At 39.5% G+C, this 16,310-nt stretch overlaps 1 protein-coding gene across 7 annotated transcripts in view; it reads right to left on the bottom strand.

The window, feature by feature from the left end:
- Nucleotides 1-5,597: 5,597 nt before the first annotated feature.
- ACTN2 (actinin alpha 2) overlaps nt 5,598-16,310 on the bottom strand; it is a 71,120-nt gene continuing 60,407 nt past the window's right edge. For 3 of the 7 annotated variants that reach the window (XM_033008688.2, XM_033008703.2, XM_033008679.2), the window contains exons 19-21: nt 10,562-10,639; nt 8,281-8,439; nt 5,598-6,944 (exon numbers count right to left, since the gene is read on the bottom strand). In XM_033008688.2, the coding sequence (XP_032864579.1) occupies nt 6,786-6,944; nt 8,281-8,439; nt 10,562-10,639 (396 nt within the window). In that variant the 3' untranslated portion in view covers nt 5,598-6,785. Of the gene's footprint in view, nt 6,945-8,280; nt 8,440-9,350; nt 9,417-10,561; nt 10,640-16,310 lie in introns of all 7 variants that reach the window. The other 4 variants (XM_033008735.2, XM_033008750.2, XM_033008728.2 and 1 more) reach the window with 3 other exon arrangements.

Raw genomic sequence — 16,310 nt, 5'->3', positions numbered from 1 at the left:
TGTCTTTGGTTTAATCACAAAGTCAGTAGATAGGACCTCAGGGGTGTAGTGTCTGACAGCATTGTGTCTGCCATACATAGTCATCAAGATCACCCGGGCATCCACCAAACATTACTGGGTGTCTGATTTTAATTTAAATAATCAGGTTTGCTAAAGAGTTTGTTAAAACTGTGACTGGGTTTTTTTTGTTTTTTTAATCTCATGGGAGATAGGATTTCCTCTCTCTTGGATTGCTTGCATTTTGCAAACATCCTTCAGAAAGCTGGCATCATGTCCATATGAGGAAAATAAGATTATAAATTCTGGCAGATTAAGTGTAGACAGATAATAAGGGAAACCAAAAAATCTTTGAGGAACGGCTTGCAAAAGATAAAAGAACAAACAATAAACCTTTTTTTCAAGCATACCCAATAGCCTGCTGGAGAATTTATAGGAACTGTAGGCCCTGCTGAGAGGAATACAAAAAGAGCTCTCAGAGAAGATACTGTTTTAGCAGAAAAACAGACTAAATGTTTGGCATCGGTGCACAGTGTTCCACAAGTTCCTGACCCTGAAATTACTGATGACTCATAGACTCTTCTGGGCACACGTGGCCACACATGGCCTTGCTTTTACACCTTTCCATTGTGCCTGCTATTGGTAACTGTCAGAGCCAGCATACAAGCCTAAACAAGGTTTTGTTTTGTTTTTTTTTTTTTTTTCCAATTATATTAATTTGGTGTGCCTATATTGAGAGTTCAGTCCAAATCAAGGCAAGGCTTGATGGCAACCTATGCAAACATTTCTTTCCCTTCAGTCTTATCAGCAGACCAGCTAAAAACCTGTAACAGAACCCCTCGTGTTTGTGGTCTGCCCCTAGAGCTCTTCCACTCCTGAGCTTCTGACACAGGTAGCCCCTGCGCAGCTGGAAGGTTCCAGCTCAGGACAACAGCACATACGCCAACCGCTCCTCCAGAGGACGGCGCTCAAGGGCATTTTTCACATAAAGCATTAACAGGTATCTTGAAGGGAAGAAAGCTTCCATGAATTGGGGCCAAATAAAACAGCCATGTTTTGAAACAGAATGGCCAGGAGCAAGTAGATACGGGATGGATGGGTATTAAAATAGCTTCAGGATATTAATCCCCTCAGGACATTCATCCAATATATTTGATTTCCAAGTAATTAAAGCAGTATGCTGATGATCAAATTTGTACAAAGCAGTATTACAAATGCTAATGAGATTTATCAAAACCTAGCAAATTGGCAGAATTTCTTTTGAAGCTTGGAATATGAAATCCTAGTCAAGCTCACATATGGAAAAGACTGGGTTTGTCATTTAACAGAGCTCTCTTACTTTATGAGGGAAATAAGTGGTATTGCTAGTACTGGCTCAAGGTTTGCCATCTACACATAAACATTCTTTTGTTGTGAACAATGAAGGACTTGCAGTGAAAGTGCATGGCTGGGTCCCTAATTCCACAGTTACACAATCACTTTAAGGTAATGTAAATACAGCCTGCTGCTGGAGGGGATAATCTACGCTTCTTAGCAGCCTGGACACGTATTCCCAGCCAGCATGGTAACAGACCAGGGAACTGTCCTATTTCTGAATAAATGGGACTATGGAAAAAGTGGAGATAGACTTGTCCTTTGTGGTGGCAGCCCACAGCCTGGCTTAAAATTATAAAGGAATCACACATTTTCAAAAGAGACTAATATAAAATAAAATCCAGCTTACAACAGTCAGTTTTCCTATATAAAAATACTTGGTCTGAAATAAGTAGAATCCCACCAGAACATACTAACGACTCTCTGTAGCGCAGACTTTACACTGTTGAAGTGGCTCCTCAAATAAAATGCCCTCTGAACACGAGCAGAAGGTAGACTGATGCACAAGCAAGTGCACAGGTTGCTAAATGTAAAACTTGGGGAAGGGGGAAACTTGGGACATGGGGAATGAACAGGGATTTCAGTTATTCTGAAATCTGGTTAATATTTACCAAGAGAGAAGTAGCTTAGTGACCGGTGAGGTTGTCCTGGTTTTGGCTGGGATAGAACTAATTTTCTTCCTAGTAGCTGGTACAGTGCTGTGTTTTGGATTTAGTGTGAGAATAATGTTGATAACACACTGATGTTCTAGTTGTTGCTAATTAGCCTTAACTTATCCTAAGTTAGTTATCTTACATATCTTAAGTTAGTGATTTTTCAGTTTCCCGTGCTCTGCCAGAGAGGAGCTGTGCAAGAAGCCGTGAGGAGGCATGGCCCAGGACAGCTGCCCCGCACTAGCCAAAGGGATATTCCATACCACAGGACATCATGCTCAGTGTAGAAACTGGGGGGAGTTGGCCGGGAGGGGTGGGTCGCTGCGCGGGCATCAGTCAGTGGGTGGTGAGCAATTGCATTGTGCACCACTTGTCTTTTCTTGGGTTTTATTTCTCTTTCTCTTTTTTATTATATCCTTTTCCATTCCTATTATTATTATTGTTATTATATTTTAGTTTAGTTTAGTTATTAAACTCTTCTTATCTCTACCCACGAGTTTTGCTTTTCTTTACTCTCCTTCCCATTCCACCGGGAGGGGAGAGGACTGAGTGAGTGGCTGCTTGGTGCTTAGTTGCTGGCTAGGGTTAAACCATGACAGAGGTTAAAGCAACACCAGCAAAGGTCATACGGTATAATTGTAGTAGGTATTGCATATCTGAGCATTTTTGGCATCTCAGGGGATGTTTTTCTGATTCTGAAAACAGCCTTTGGGGTGCTTTTTGTGTTCCTGCCGCAACAGCACCACCTTCTCTAGTGCTCTGTCCCCAGCAGTAGAGAAGATTTTTCGGACGTAAATCCTGGCATAATACAGTAAGTCAAAGACTGCTGAGAGGTTTTCCCTGGTAAGAAATAAGTAGTCAGGAATCTAAAGCATGAGCATATTGTGCTAAACTTTCACTGTGTTAGACTTACAGCTGCTTTGACGTCACTTTCTAGTGTAACACAAGCAGAACCAAATCTAATAATTTTTACTTTGTGCTCAACACATAAAAAAGATGCACATGCTTTCTTGTTTGACTGAGCTGATCCTTCTTTATGAGTAATTTTCATACAGATTATTCTCTGCTTTCTTTGTGTATCAGATTTTCACTGACTTTGTCCCTTATTTCTTTTTAAGAATGACCTGAGGCTTGCTCCTCTCTTAGAAGTCTAGACCTCTGTATGACACCAAGACGCACAGTCCCACTGAAGAAGATGAGGACCAAGGACTTGGATTTGGCAAAAATAAGTGATAAATGTTCCTCAAAGAAGTGTCGCCTCTTACCAAAGTATTATTTTCTCAACTAAGTATTATTGGAACTGTTTGTGGAAGTCCATCAAAAAATATTGACACCATTACCCATGCTAGAAGCATGCTCCTAAGGGCCTGTTCATATACTAGTGATGATCAATTACTTCCCTACAGAATTACTCTCAACCACAAGCCATTTAAGTCAAAAAAAAGAACTGCTTACCATCCAAATCCAGCTGCTAACAGGAGCTATTTTCCTCCTTCATTAAGACGACTTGTGTCTGGGATAACCTCTACAGAGACCAGGAACAACCTGAATAAAAAGTCAAGGTCTCCTCCAAGGAGTGAGCAAACTGAACAGGTTGTTCTGATGAAAATACAAGCTGCTAGGAGCAGGTCTGATCCAAGCTTTTTGTGGCCGGTAGGTAAGAAAAGGAGTGGGAGTGCTGAAACTCTAGATGTGAAGAAAGGAGGTATGAAGGTAGCACAAAGCTGACAACGCTGTTTTCTACTTGTATTGACACCTTTCTGAAGATCACTGACTGAAAATGATTACTACAAAATCGAGGTTATATTGGCAGGAAGTTTTTCAAAGAACTGTTGTATCCACGTAAGGTCACAGAAGGCGTCTGTATTACAGTCATTAAAGCAACTTAAAACCTTACTGACTTCTTTGAATTTTAACTTATTCTATAACCTCATTCACATGATCATCAAAATAATGCTGTACCCTCACCTCTTGAACCTTGATTTGGCCCCTGTAATTGGTACATTCATTACCCTGGGCTCAGTTACTGTGTGTTTTTTATAGTAAAGCGAGTTTGCTGCCAGAATTGTGTAGACAGAAAATGCCACTGCACTGATTCCCAGTGTGAACAGAGTGATTCTATAGAAAAATACAAATGACACCTACTAAAAATGAAGCCTTAGAGGAAAAGGAAATCTGTTAAATCCATAGCCCTGGAATTTGACCACAGAATATTTTAAAGAACCTTGAATTTTACCCTCTTCAGGGTAAAATAACACAGCTTACTTATTTAATCTAGTTAGCCTAAAAATAATTGCTGCTGGGAGAAATAACTTTATGATACATCTTTTTTTTACATGAAAGACATATTAAAGTAATAAATATAGTATAACATTTTTAGGCAAGTATGGATGAGTAATTAATTCCTGCAGCTACTTGCCACTGGTTCTGTTCACTCTATTTTCGAAATTAGAAACCTGATATGGAAATGAAAAAATTACTTTGCAAAAGTCTTTTTCTCTTGCTGCTGATAACTTTATCTCTCACATGCTTTGATCAACAGAACATTAGGTAAAGGAGTTTAGAAGTCTCTTCCATACTATCAAAAATAGGAATAATATCACAATATAAAAATCAGCAGTTAGAGAACATGAATGACACCTGATAGAGGTGTCAGATACAAACTGTCTCTGTGCCAGTTTTCAGCATAATCCTGCCTGTAGCACTGAGATTTTGCCTTTGTGCCATGTTTGGAAGATGAACGTTTTATTCTTCTGGTTGCATTAAACTGAGACAATGAGAGATACACAGATTTATTTTTCAAGAGGATTCAGCCTGCCCAGCAGTCATTTAGCTGGAAATGCCACTGCTTTATGGCAGAGCTTCCTGGCTTACTTTGTACAGGCACTGTCATCACAAAAAGAGCTGGCACTGCACTGTGGCAGTGGCAGCAGCAGCTCCTGGCTGTGCGCGAGGCTGCACATGCACTGTAGGAAGGGATGTGATTCTAGCCCTAGGATTTCTCTGAATCCTCTGCTGGCCTCTGTACGCAAGCTGGAGGAGGAAGAGGTATTTTTGGTCACTGCCTCTCTCCTCTGGGATCATTCTGAAATTGCTCCCACCACACGCACCTTGCCTGCAGGATGCCTGCTTTAGGACTAAAAAATCACACAAAGATTTTTAATCCATAGATTTCAAAGCAAAGGCCAGTGAAAGCATCACTGCATACTTAATATCAGCTTTTTTGCACATGAGGAAAAAGAGAGATACAGAAAAGGCTAACGTCTTCAAAAGCGTTAGTGCCTCAGTCTCACTGAAATCAATCTAAGCTAGGAGCCTCACAAACTATGGACATCTGTGCTCAGGTGACTTAAATGGAAACTCTGCCCCACGCACTCTGAGCTCCATCCCACTTCACGAAGCCATATCTGTACGTCCAGCACACAGTGACTGTTGTTCGTGCAAACACAGTATATAGAAATCCATGATGTACTTTAACTTTTACTTTTAGCAGACTGAAACCTCCTTTAATGTTCAGAAATGTTTCCAGTTCTTCGAGAGAACCACTAGATGATTGCCAATGACAGAGTCTCATAAGGTTTTGAAAAGCAGACTTTATTTAGTAGGCACATCATTGCTTTAAAAGCACTGGGCTGCACAGCTCACTTCACCATTTGTAAATGGTTTTGCTTGATTACATTGCATTTCCTCAGTGTCAGTAGGATTCAAGTAAAAAAGTTACTGCTTTTACTTCTCTATCATTTCTCAAGATGGAAAAAAAAAACAGGAAACAACTAGCGCACAGGAGCATAATATAGACAGAACTGCCTGTGATCCAGTAGAAGTCAAGACAAACTGAAATTTGAGCACTGAACAGTTAAAGCTGCAAGACAACCACACTACATATGCTCAGATGGGATTTTGCAATACACAGGATAGAGATGAATGTTGCCCACTAATACAACAAGGGACTGGCTTTCTTATACTGAGAAACACAGACTGTCCAACACAGACAAGAATGAGGGTTTCAAAACAAAACAGCTCACATGAAATTAGCTTCCTTACTATTTCTTATTATAAAAGTTGTACTCCCTCAGCTGTAAAAGTTAAAGGCCTAAAAGAAAAGTACTGAATATAGAACTCTAAACCTGCAATTTAATCAGCTTTTCCCCGCTATATTACAATTCTTTGTGATAAGATAAAACCTTCTTTAAGAGACAAAAACATAGCATTCTGGATTATTTTCATAATCAAGTAGTTTACTTGGTTGATATATTTCTTCCCTAAAAAACTGCATTTTAATATTTTATTAAATTCCACCAGTAGAAGCATACAAAATCAGAAATCATTAGAGGAAAATAATATTGCTCTACGAAATAAAAAAGCATGACTTATAATGTAGTTTTATGAACATCGTAAAAGAAGCACATGTGGCATTGAAACATTCTGAAAATGGAGAAATATTTTGTGAGTTTCAACGTTCTTAGGTTTTACATTCTGTTTTCCAAATGAATATTACCAGAGTTAATATCTTGCAATTTTTTTTAATATATTTTCTAGCATTGTATTGGACAGACAACCTAAAACCAACAACGCAGAAATCTAGCGTGCCGCACACTTTAATATACACTAGTTACTTTAGTTACTAGCACTTTACACTGACAGTACCTACTGTATTTGTAAAACTCATTTTTAAATCAGCTTGTCAAAGCTTTTGAGAAGCAACCTGGGCAATAAGGTGGGTATTTTTAGTGTCTACCATGAATACGGGCAATTACAGAATCAGAGGTCGCTCTCTCCATACAGTGCTGATGAAAATGAGGTGTAATCCAGAGCCCCGGGAACAGAACCTGGGCCGGTGTACGGAGGCATTCTCTTAATGCAGTACTGAGCCTGCTCAGGAGGCAGCTCTCGACGTAACTCATCTGCCAGGATATAAGGCTGGGAGGGGGGGAAAGGATTGACAAATTCAGTATGTATTCTTCAGTGACACAAAACAGATTTATTTTCTGTAGCTGTGACTAATAAACTCTGAAATCCTGCCTATTTTTCCAAGACCAAACATTTCCCTTGGTAAATTCCATCCCTAATAATGAGTTGAAGGCGACAATCCTACCAACAAACTGATTAGGACAAAATCCAGCCTCAGGCTATGTGACTGTGTATGTTAGCTACCGAGCCCTGTGCAGCCATGGGTACACGGCTGCTGATACAGCTCACCTGTGGATAGCCAGTCAGCATCTCTGAAGTGCACTACTGCCCCTTCTGCAGTGAGAGGGCTGACACATTTTCAGTTAGATCCTGTTAGTTACAGGGTCTTAATATATTTGTAATGAAAGATGCATTGTTGTTTTTAATGGTTTCCATTTACGATATGAAGGATACCTTCTGTTATCAGACTTGACGTTATTTAAAATAGCAATGTAACGAAAGCCATTTTTTCCTGAGACCTTGGCTTTCATCTTCCACATGAATTTCTACTGAGGACATGTCTGGAATTCCAAATGTGGTCCACAGTAACTGAGATCACAAAATCAATACAAGCAGCCAGAATGAGAAAAGTAATAGAGCGAGCTTGAGCAAATAGATCTGTACTGCTGTGATGTCCTTTCTCCATAGCTCAGGATTGGTTTCCTGGCAGCACTGTTTATGGCCCTGACTCCTTCGGAAGCTCTTCTGTCGCCACTGTCCTCCCTTCTGTCTTTATACACCTCTCACTCACTAGTGGATCTGGCTGCAGAGAGGAAAGCATGCCAAATTCAGGAGCTTCCTCCATGAACCCAGTAACTAGAGGAGGCCTCCTTCTCCTGCTCCTCCTAGGACAGGGGTATACCACATTGCATTGCCCTGCTGAATGAGCTGTCAGGTCACAACATGGCTCACAATTAAGCGTAGTCTTGTGCAGCCAGGCTATGTTCCAGAGAGCCAAACTCTGCATGAAAACATCCAGACAACAACATGAAAAACAGAATAAGCTCCCCTCTAATAAACGCTGTTGTGTGGAAATAACCTGATGTAAAACATATCTGTTATACAAACTGTCTTAAGTTTTGTCTAAGTTGTCTACTTTTACGTTGGCTCTTTGTGATACAAGAGTATACTGACCAAGCCTTGAATTCTGCACCCATTTCAACTAAGAGTCTTGGTTCCAATCCAGAAGAAAAAGAAGGTACTTTCTCTGATGTCTTACAAACTGAAAACAAAGCTTTGCTATTTCTAAAAGGAGTAATAATAGGAGAACTATTGAATCCTTACAGCTAGCAGCATGATGACTGACCTTATCTGAAGCCAGGATTCTGAAGGAAGCTATCACTTGCTCAGCCGTGTCTGTGTCTGCCGTTTCTCTGGTCATGAAGTCAATGAAGGACTGGAAAGTGACGGTTCCTTGTCCATTGGGGTCAACCAGAGACATGATTCGGGCAAACTCAGCTTCACCCTTTCACAGAATCCAAAACGAAAAAAAATGGTCACCGTAATATCAATCGCCAACAGCCCTTGCATCTCATGAATCAGTAGGGACCAGTGGTTGCAAAGTTTTTAAAGCATCTTCCTGACTTAGGAACATAAATGTCAGGGTCAGTGAAATCTGGGATCTTAAATGCCCACCCATCTGTTGTAAACAGGACTCGGTGCTTTTGAAAAACGTATTCTTTGTCCTAAATACATAGTATGTACCTTCCAATTAACTTTCTGCAACTTCTCTCCCTTCCCACCCTCCCTCAGTGCTTGTTTAACTTGTTTTAACATAACACTTAGTTTTTCACTCCATCCTAAAACCACTGTAATTTAGGTACCACACAGGGAAGTGAAACAATAGCCCAAGAAGCAAGGTACTTGCAGACTCACTGAACTAAGAAGTAAGGGAAACAATTCTGAAAATTTCAGGCCAAATACAGGACAGTTCAACTAAGGCTAATACTTTTTTTCCCACTAGAAATGGTAAATGGGGGAGGGGGGGCGGAATTTTAGAATAAACAAGGGAAGAAAATGCAACCCCTCAAAGGTAGTTTATGAGAATTAAACAGCATCAAACTCATTCTTCCTCATGCGGATAAAAAAGAAGAAAGGAAAAAAAAAATTAGTAATTGTTAATTCCAAATTTTAAAGTTTCCTTAATTCAAAGAGCAATGCAGTAGACCATAGAATGTGGTTTTCAAGTGTCTAGTTTACTTTTAACTTCCTTTTTAACCATATGAAAATAGAGAAAAATGAAAGAAACAAGAAACTAGTATCTCTAGTTTAAATTATATTATTAGTATTCTGTCAATTTAAATAAGCTTTAGTGTTGCTGTGGTTAATGTTATAAGCTATAAGCAGAATCAGTTGCCATTTTCTTAAAATTCATACCAAATCATAACCCATTGAAATTAAGCAAGCTCTGAAATCATCGTGGTCCATCAATCCATTCTTCCTCTATTGACCAAAACAATGTAAGGAGTATAGAAGGGAAGGTTTGAAGAATCCAGGGTAATTTCCAGAGAGATGATGAGTTTAGACCATTGGCATATTGCATCCAGGGCATGAACAGTATTCATTGATATTGCCCAAACAGGTGAACAGAATCATCATCAGTTTTAGAGGAGGAAGAAGTAACTAACATATTACACACAGGAAACAGACATTTTCACCACAAAAAGTAACATCAGGAAAGGTCATGGGAGAGATAAGGGAGAAGAGGAGGCGGAGGAGACAAGAACACAGATAGCACAACCAGAGAAGACAAAGAGAAGGGCAAAGAGAAAAGTTTGTTACTAAACTAGTCAAAATCAAGAGGTGCTCAAGCTGCCTCCCTGATACAAAATGTCTTTGAAGGCTCAGCACGGGATGCTGTAGTGACTAAAAGTATAGGTAAAAACAGTCTGAAAATCGTGTGTCATCATATTTCGAATATTCCACTCCAAGGCTAAGAGGTGGGTGCACTATGAGAGCTGTCTGCTGACATGCAGGAAATAAGTACAGGGATTTTCCTTCTGACTGCAGGCTACCCAGACCTGGGCTACAGCAGAGAGATGTGCACGCTGGCTTAAAGGATGAGATCTGCAAGGCTGGGAACAAGGTCAGCTGAACACCTTGTATGAGAGGAGGTAGCTCGTTTTCCAGACAGTAACATTTCTGTGGCATTCCTGACTCAAAGCTGAGTAAACATTAAATGGCATGATAGTAATAAAGTAAATAAATGTTTCCTCTGTGTTGTGATATAATCTAGCTGTTCGGAGAGAATTAGGTGGTTTTAGATCAGGAGAGATTGTATTGAGTCTGAGGAAAGGAAAATTAGAAAAAGTCAGTGCAAGAAGCATAGGAGCTCCCCATAGCTATCTAGTAGAGTCCAAATAAAACATCTCAAACCAAGTAGAAGAAACAACCTGAAAAATCTTTGAAAAATGAATAGGAAAATATGGCTCCAAGTGATGCTGACAGTCCATCTAATCTGGTTGTCTTCCCAGAGGCAGGATCTTTTCAAAGCATTATGACCAATACATTGGAGTCTAAACACACAGTCTCTTTGACTATTATTATATTGGCCTATCTGAAGACTGAACAATATCAGTTTCCTCTACCTGCAGGTCATTTCCAACCTGTCCTAGACTGATGAGGCAGGCTTTAAATCCATCAGAATGCAGACTGTCAGATTCATCCTAGCATCCCATCACAGGTCATGCATTTGGGAAGGTGAAAGGAAAGAAAGAAAAATCACAGATCAGGTTAGTTGGTTAGTAAAGAACATTCTACTCTTGTATTAATAACGATGTTTTACAGAAGTTCATGGAAACATAATGTCATCATATTGCAATGAAATACCTAAAAAGTGTAAAACTTTTGCAGTTTCATGCTTTAGGTTTTTTCTTAGTGGAAGAGGGTCCTTACTTCAACTACGGAGTTAGAACTGTGCTTCCTTTACAGGTGTTTTTTTAACATTTTTGCTGATAATGCAGTTTTTATTCTATTGAGCTGCCATTTGCTTCCTTCACTTTCTATTGTCATACAGTGTATATGACATGAAGTAAAAAGATCATTGAATCTCAGCAAAACATTTTTTCCCCACTCAGTTGCTGTTACTTCACTCTTGATCTGATAATATTACTTAACAACTGAATATGCATATCTCATTTGAGAGCAGAAGTACAAAACAATTGATTTCTTGTCTAGACCCAAAATAAATTTATAACTGACATAATTTATTTTAATTTATCTGTCTTCTTTAATAATTTATATAGTGAGGTTTTGCTTTGAAAACTGACTTTTAAAAAGCCCCATTGAATTCCAGGTTAAATGGCTCCTAGTAACACCACATTGAACTGGATCACTGTTTTGAACCAGTATTTTTTTTCTATTTTGCAGGTCAAGAAATTCACACTAACTTCTTAAAAACAGACTGGACTGTCTTTTTCTTTCTGTTCATACAAAATGTGTCCTATCAGAGGTGTACTTCGGATTGAGTTAACATGAATACAATTAAAGAGATGTTCTGAGATGAAAAATTATTACACTTATTGGTTTTATAGACTGACAGTTTGGAGAGGATCCAAGCTTTTCTGTCTTCTACATATTTGCCTGCTAGATGAATAATTTGTTTTTGAAAGTTTCTATATAGTTATGCATAAATAAAATTATAGGAGTTTTAACAAACGTACTGGGCTTGTTTAATATACTAATAGAGTAAAGTGGTGCTTTATTAACTTCATAATGCCATGCAGTTTTGACATATCATGCTGTTATTATATTGACTCCCTCTGCATCAACCACCACCAGCTCCATAAAGGGAAGATGAAAAATAACAGCGGGAAGTCAATGATGAGAGACAAAGTGAAGCTTCACATCTGGAGCAGCATTTAGTTAAAAGCCATAATCACAGTGAAGTTTTTTTCCTTTAATATTTCCATTTTCTAGGATAATTCCTGCTATAAGACATGCAAAATGCTTTATTTTATCATTCTGAAGATGTTAATCTCGGCTGACTTGAAACTCTCAAATACCATCCTGGAGAGAGACTATGGCAGGTCACACCAGGAGTGAAGTCAGCTCATTTTTTTTTTTATTTCTAAAGCCAAACATATTACTCTGTGACTGCAAACAATACAATATAAAAATGGGAGCTAAGAGCCAAATCCTGTCCCTCCACCTCCTCTGCCAGGTGTTGGTAGAGGACCATTAGCTACCTGACATACCCGGGGGTGGGTGGCCAGTATGTGCAGGAGCTCCCTAACCAGGCACACGTGGCAGCAGCAGTCATGCTACAGGTAGCAAAGGGCAGACAGGAGTGAGAGGCCAGCACATCCACCAAGCAACTGTTTTATTTAGGAGACGAGCGCAACGGTTGTGCTGGAGCTCACAACCGTCATCTGGTTAAGTGGGGCTCCCCGGTGAGGGTCCAAGTAGTTGTGCCATGTGCAGGTTATCACGTTCTCATAGTGATTTTTTTTTAATCTGCATCATATATGGCCTAAAAAGGCATCTTTGCCTTTGCAGTATATCAGTTTCATGGGATACAATGGTATTTTGCAATTAATGCATAGATCAAGCACATGCAACGGCTTTCTCATTGGGAAATGGTCTTTTCTATTTATTTTTATTGTTTGCAGATCAACATTAAGCACTGAAATTAGTTTTTTAGAGCATTTAAATAACCTTGCCTTGTTCATCTTTTCCTGCCAATACAAAGTAAAATGCTGAAATCCCCCTCCATGTTTCATTATTAGTCTCCAGAAACATTTCCATCTCCTTTGTGATTAATATGTGGCATTACAAAATAAATGAGCTTCCGAGTCAAAATAATCCATTCTTAAATATGTCCTTCAGTTTCCTGAATGCTAATTGACCTGCATAAGTCTGATCACGTGGCTTATTTAATAGGGAGCTGTTGTTTTTCTGTCAGTAAAATATAGGGTGGCATGATGCCATTGTTCTGCATGCAGAGCTCCTACTTAAAATCTGTAGTTTGCACAAAAATCAATAGCAGAATATGTTAACAGCCATTAGGATATTACATGCAGAGCAGCTGCAGATATTTTATCACATACTTCGCAATCTTAGTTAGAATTTACTAAATAGACTGAATCTGAAAAAGGAATCTCTGCATAAAAAGGCTTCAAAACCAGTGACTGACAACATATCTGTGTTGGTGTCCCAGTTCATCTGCATACCATAATTCAGCTATGCACCATTTTGAACACTTCTAAACTGCTTCTGTGACTCAGACGTTGTGTCCCACTTTCTCTTTTTTCCTCTATGCAGTCACATTAAGGAAGGAAACATACCAGTGTTGCTAAAGATTTATATTTATATCTACGACTAGACTGTGCCTTCAGGCACAGCCTCCAGCAAGGAGTAGCAGGTAAGCAGCAGCATCCTCAGGAATAATCTCTGGGGTTGCCTACACGCCTGATGGAAACACAAGAGCCTAGAGGGCTGCCCCCTTGCCCCAAGGGAGACAGTGTACTTACCACCTGCCTTTAACAAGGATGACTTGTAACGCTCTCTGTGCTAGCGTATCTCTGCTGGTGGATGCACTGAAAGAAGCACAGCTCTTCCTGCCCTCATAATTCTTCTATGCATGGTGCCCACTTATTCACTGCAGTTTGAGAATCAGTGGCATGGAGCCCCCAGAAAACCCCTTGTAAAATACTGAATAGTTTTCTTTCAAATATTCAGGATGTTGAAGCCATTTAAAACAACTCACCCAATTATTTAGCTCTCTCTCAAAGGATTAACAACTGCAGAATTAAGCCCCATAAAGGATTATGAACTGTATGATTTCTATTTATTTGTATATTCTTCCTGGGGAGGAAGATAGGGTACCTCCCTCAGATTTATAAGCAAAAGAAGTTGTTTCTAGAAGTACTCTATAAAAAGTTGTTAGGCTTATGTGTACCAAAATACTTTCTTTAAAATGAAGAAGGGAGCTACTCTGCATATTAGTACTTTGCCGACATACTCCACACACACTGAGTCAAACATTAAGATATATCTTAAACTGGAGAAATGCCACAGAAGTCAGAGCTATCGCATACAGAAATGATTCTGTTGTGCTTAGGTATTTAAAGCCTACTCATCAGGGACAGTATTAATTTTGGGGATCTTTTCTGGCTATTCATCATTGTCCAGTTCTTCCAGTGTGTTTGTTAAACTATGTCAAGCATTCAGAAATGCTGCTAAGTGCAACAACATTATTACATATACTGCTAATTCCATCTGACATGGAGAAGCCAGTATTTTTCATGTTAGTGATTACGTTCAGATGATCCAGTTTCATCTTCATTTCTATTTAAGGTAATCAAGACCATAAAAGAATCCATTACTGCCTTCTCTACCTAAATCCCAAGTTTAGAGTCTTATTTTGTGTGCCCTGAAGTAACTCTGAAGCACCTTGGGTTTCCTTTATCTACCAACACTAAATATTTGAGTGTATAAGGATATAGGAAGGATATAAAAATGAAAAACAAGCCTGTCTCTCTCAAACATATTTGTTCAATGTGTCCTTCTAGTCCGTGTAGATTGAGTAGCATCTGCCCATTAAATTACAGTGTAATTTAATCAGTATAAGCTCCTCTTTTATCAGTGTTTCTACTATCTGCCCCCTGCAGAAAGCCTGGTCTGATGGCTGAGTGGCTTTAGATCTTACCTTCTTCCTTTCTTTAACTTGCATTATGCTAATAAGAACATAACTGTTGCACTGTGTCTGTGGAAAAGTCCTCCTAGAGCAATTTCCCATGTCTGATGCAAAGGGAAGGAGTATACCAAAGGAGGCATATCCAAAATGGTCCTTTCCTTATGTGATCCTTCCAAGCTTCTTTTTTAAGGCCTTTAGGTTATATCTGTCATGGGGGGTACGTAAGGTCTGCAGCTAAACTTGGTGCCCAGGCCCAGGTTTTTGAGGCCATAAAAACTGATGAAGCCTGTATCTCCTTCCACTTCTGACCTGGACACTCAGGCTTCCTGCAGCAGAAGGGACACTGCCTGAAGCCATGACTTATTATAACCTGAAGGAAGGAGACAGCCAGGGATAGGCAAGGATCTAGGAGCTGGGAAGCACTTCTGTGTTGTTCATTATTGTCATAGCCCATCTCCAACCTGCCTGCAGCTGTGCGACTCGAGCACCCTCTTCCAGGCCACGCATCCTTCCTAAGGTCTTGCTCTGTTGCATCCTTTGGTATCCCAAAGTCTTACTATGTCTGCAAAGCCTAAAGATCCGTAATAACACGGCTGGTCGGTGTAAGATTTAGCTTCTCCCTTCAAGACCTTCTGAGGCACCAAAAGATAGTAGTATCTCCACAGCCACTGAACCAGCCTTCCTGCAAGCATGGCAGAGAACTCATCTATGAACTACAAAGATACAGGGATGCTAGAAATGGCCATCTAGTGTAAGATATACTCGAATTCAGTCACCTTGCTTCCTTATCTTCAGGGACCTGTCAAATCTTTGTGCAAACTCCCTGATTTCCCTTAAAAGGGTCTCTCAAATGCCGGCGTGTAATTTATCCAGGCCTGGTATTCTGTCTGGTTTTAATAGCTCTAATTGATCAGTTATCTGCTCCAGTGCACTGGAAAAACAATTTAGTATGCTACTTCATTCCACCCCAGGAAATTTATCTCTGCTTCTGTGATGTTATCTTCTGCTTCCTTAGAAAATACAGAAAGGAGTTATGCTGTGCTAGAATCACATGAAGATTTTCCATAAAATCTGTTCCTGGTTCCTATGTAGCTAACCTTTCCTATGCTTGTGTGTTTCTTCAGAAAGCAGAGGTTTGGCAATTCTGCTTTTCTTTTTAAATAATTAAGAATATTCTAAAGAATATTTAGCAAACTATGTTTGTTAGCATCCAATGCACGTCAGGTGTAAGTCTAGATATGGGTAACCATTTTGAGTAGAGCTGGACAAACATGATGTCAGTGAAGAGAAAGTAGCATTTTGCTATAGCCTGAAATGATTTGAAAGAGCCAACTCATGTGATAACAGAATATAAATTGGGGATTAAGCACAGTCTACTAACTACAGGGATCTATAATGGGAAAAAGACAACAGCCTGGTGCTGCATTACGGTAATCTTTCTTCAGTATTTGAAATGCGAACTTGGTTTTGAAGGTGGGTTCATGTGAGCACAGAGCCACCAGAATTAACATGTGCAGATCGTTCTCCAACTGGGAATGTTATATCCCTGTCTGCATGTATTTTGCTATTGTGTCTATTAATAGCTACCTTTTTAACCCGCTATCCATGAATACTACATAACTCATAGAAGGAGTGAGTTAAGTTTCTTCACAACAGTGTCTTCATTCCTACTTTTTTATTCATCCATGATTAAATAATTG

This window comes from Tyto alba, unplaced genomic scaffold, assembly GCF_018691265.1.
Source record: "Tyto alba isolate M040663 unplaced genomic scaffold, T.alba_DEE_v4.0 Super-Scaffold_22, whole genome shotgun sequence".
Lineage (NCBI taxonomy): Eukaryota > Metazoa > Chordata > Aves > Strigiformes > Tytonidae > Tyto > Tyto alba.
Note: the sequence above shows the minus strand (reverse complement) of the source record. Positions and strands in the feature narration are given on the sequence as shown.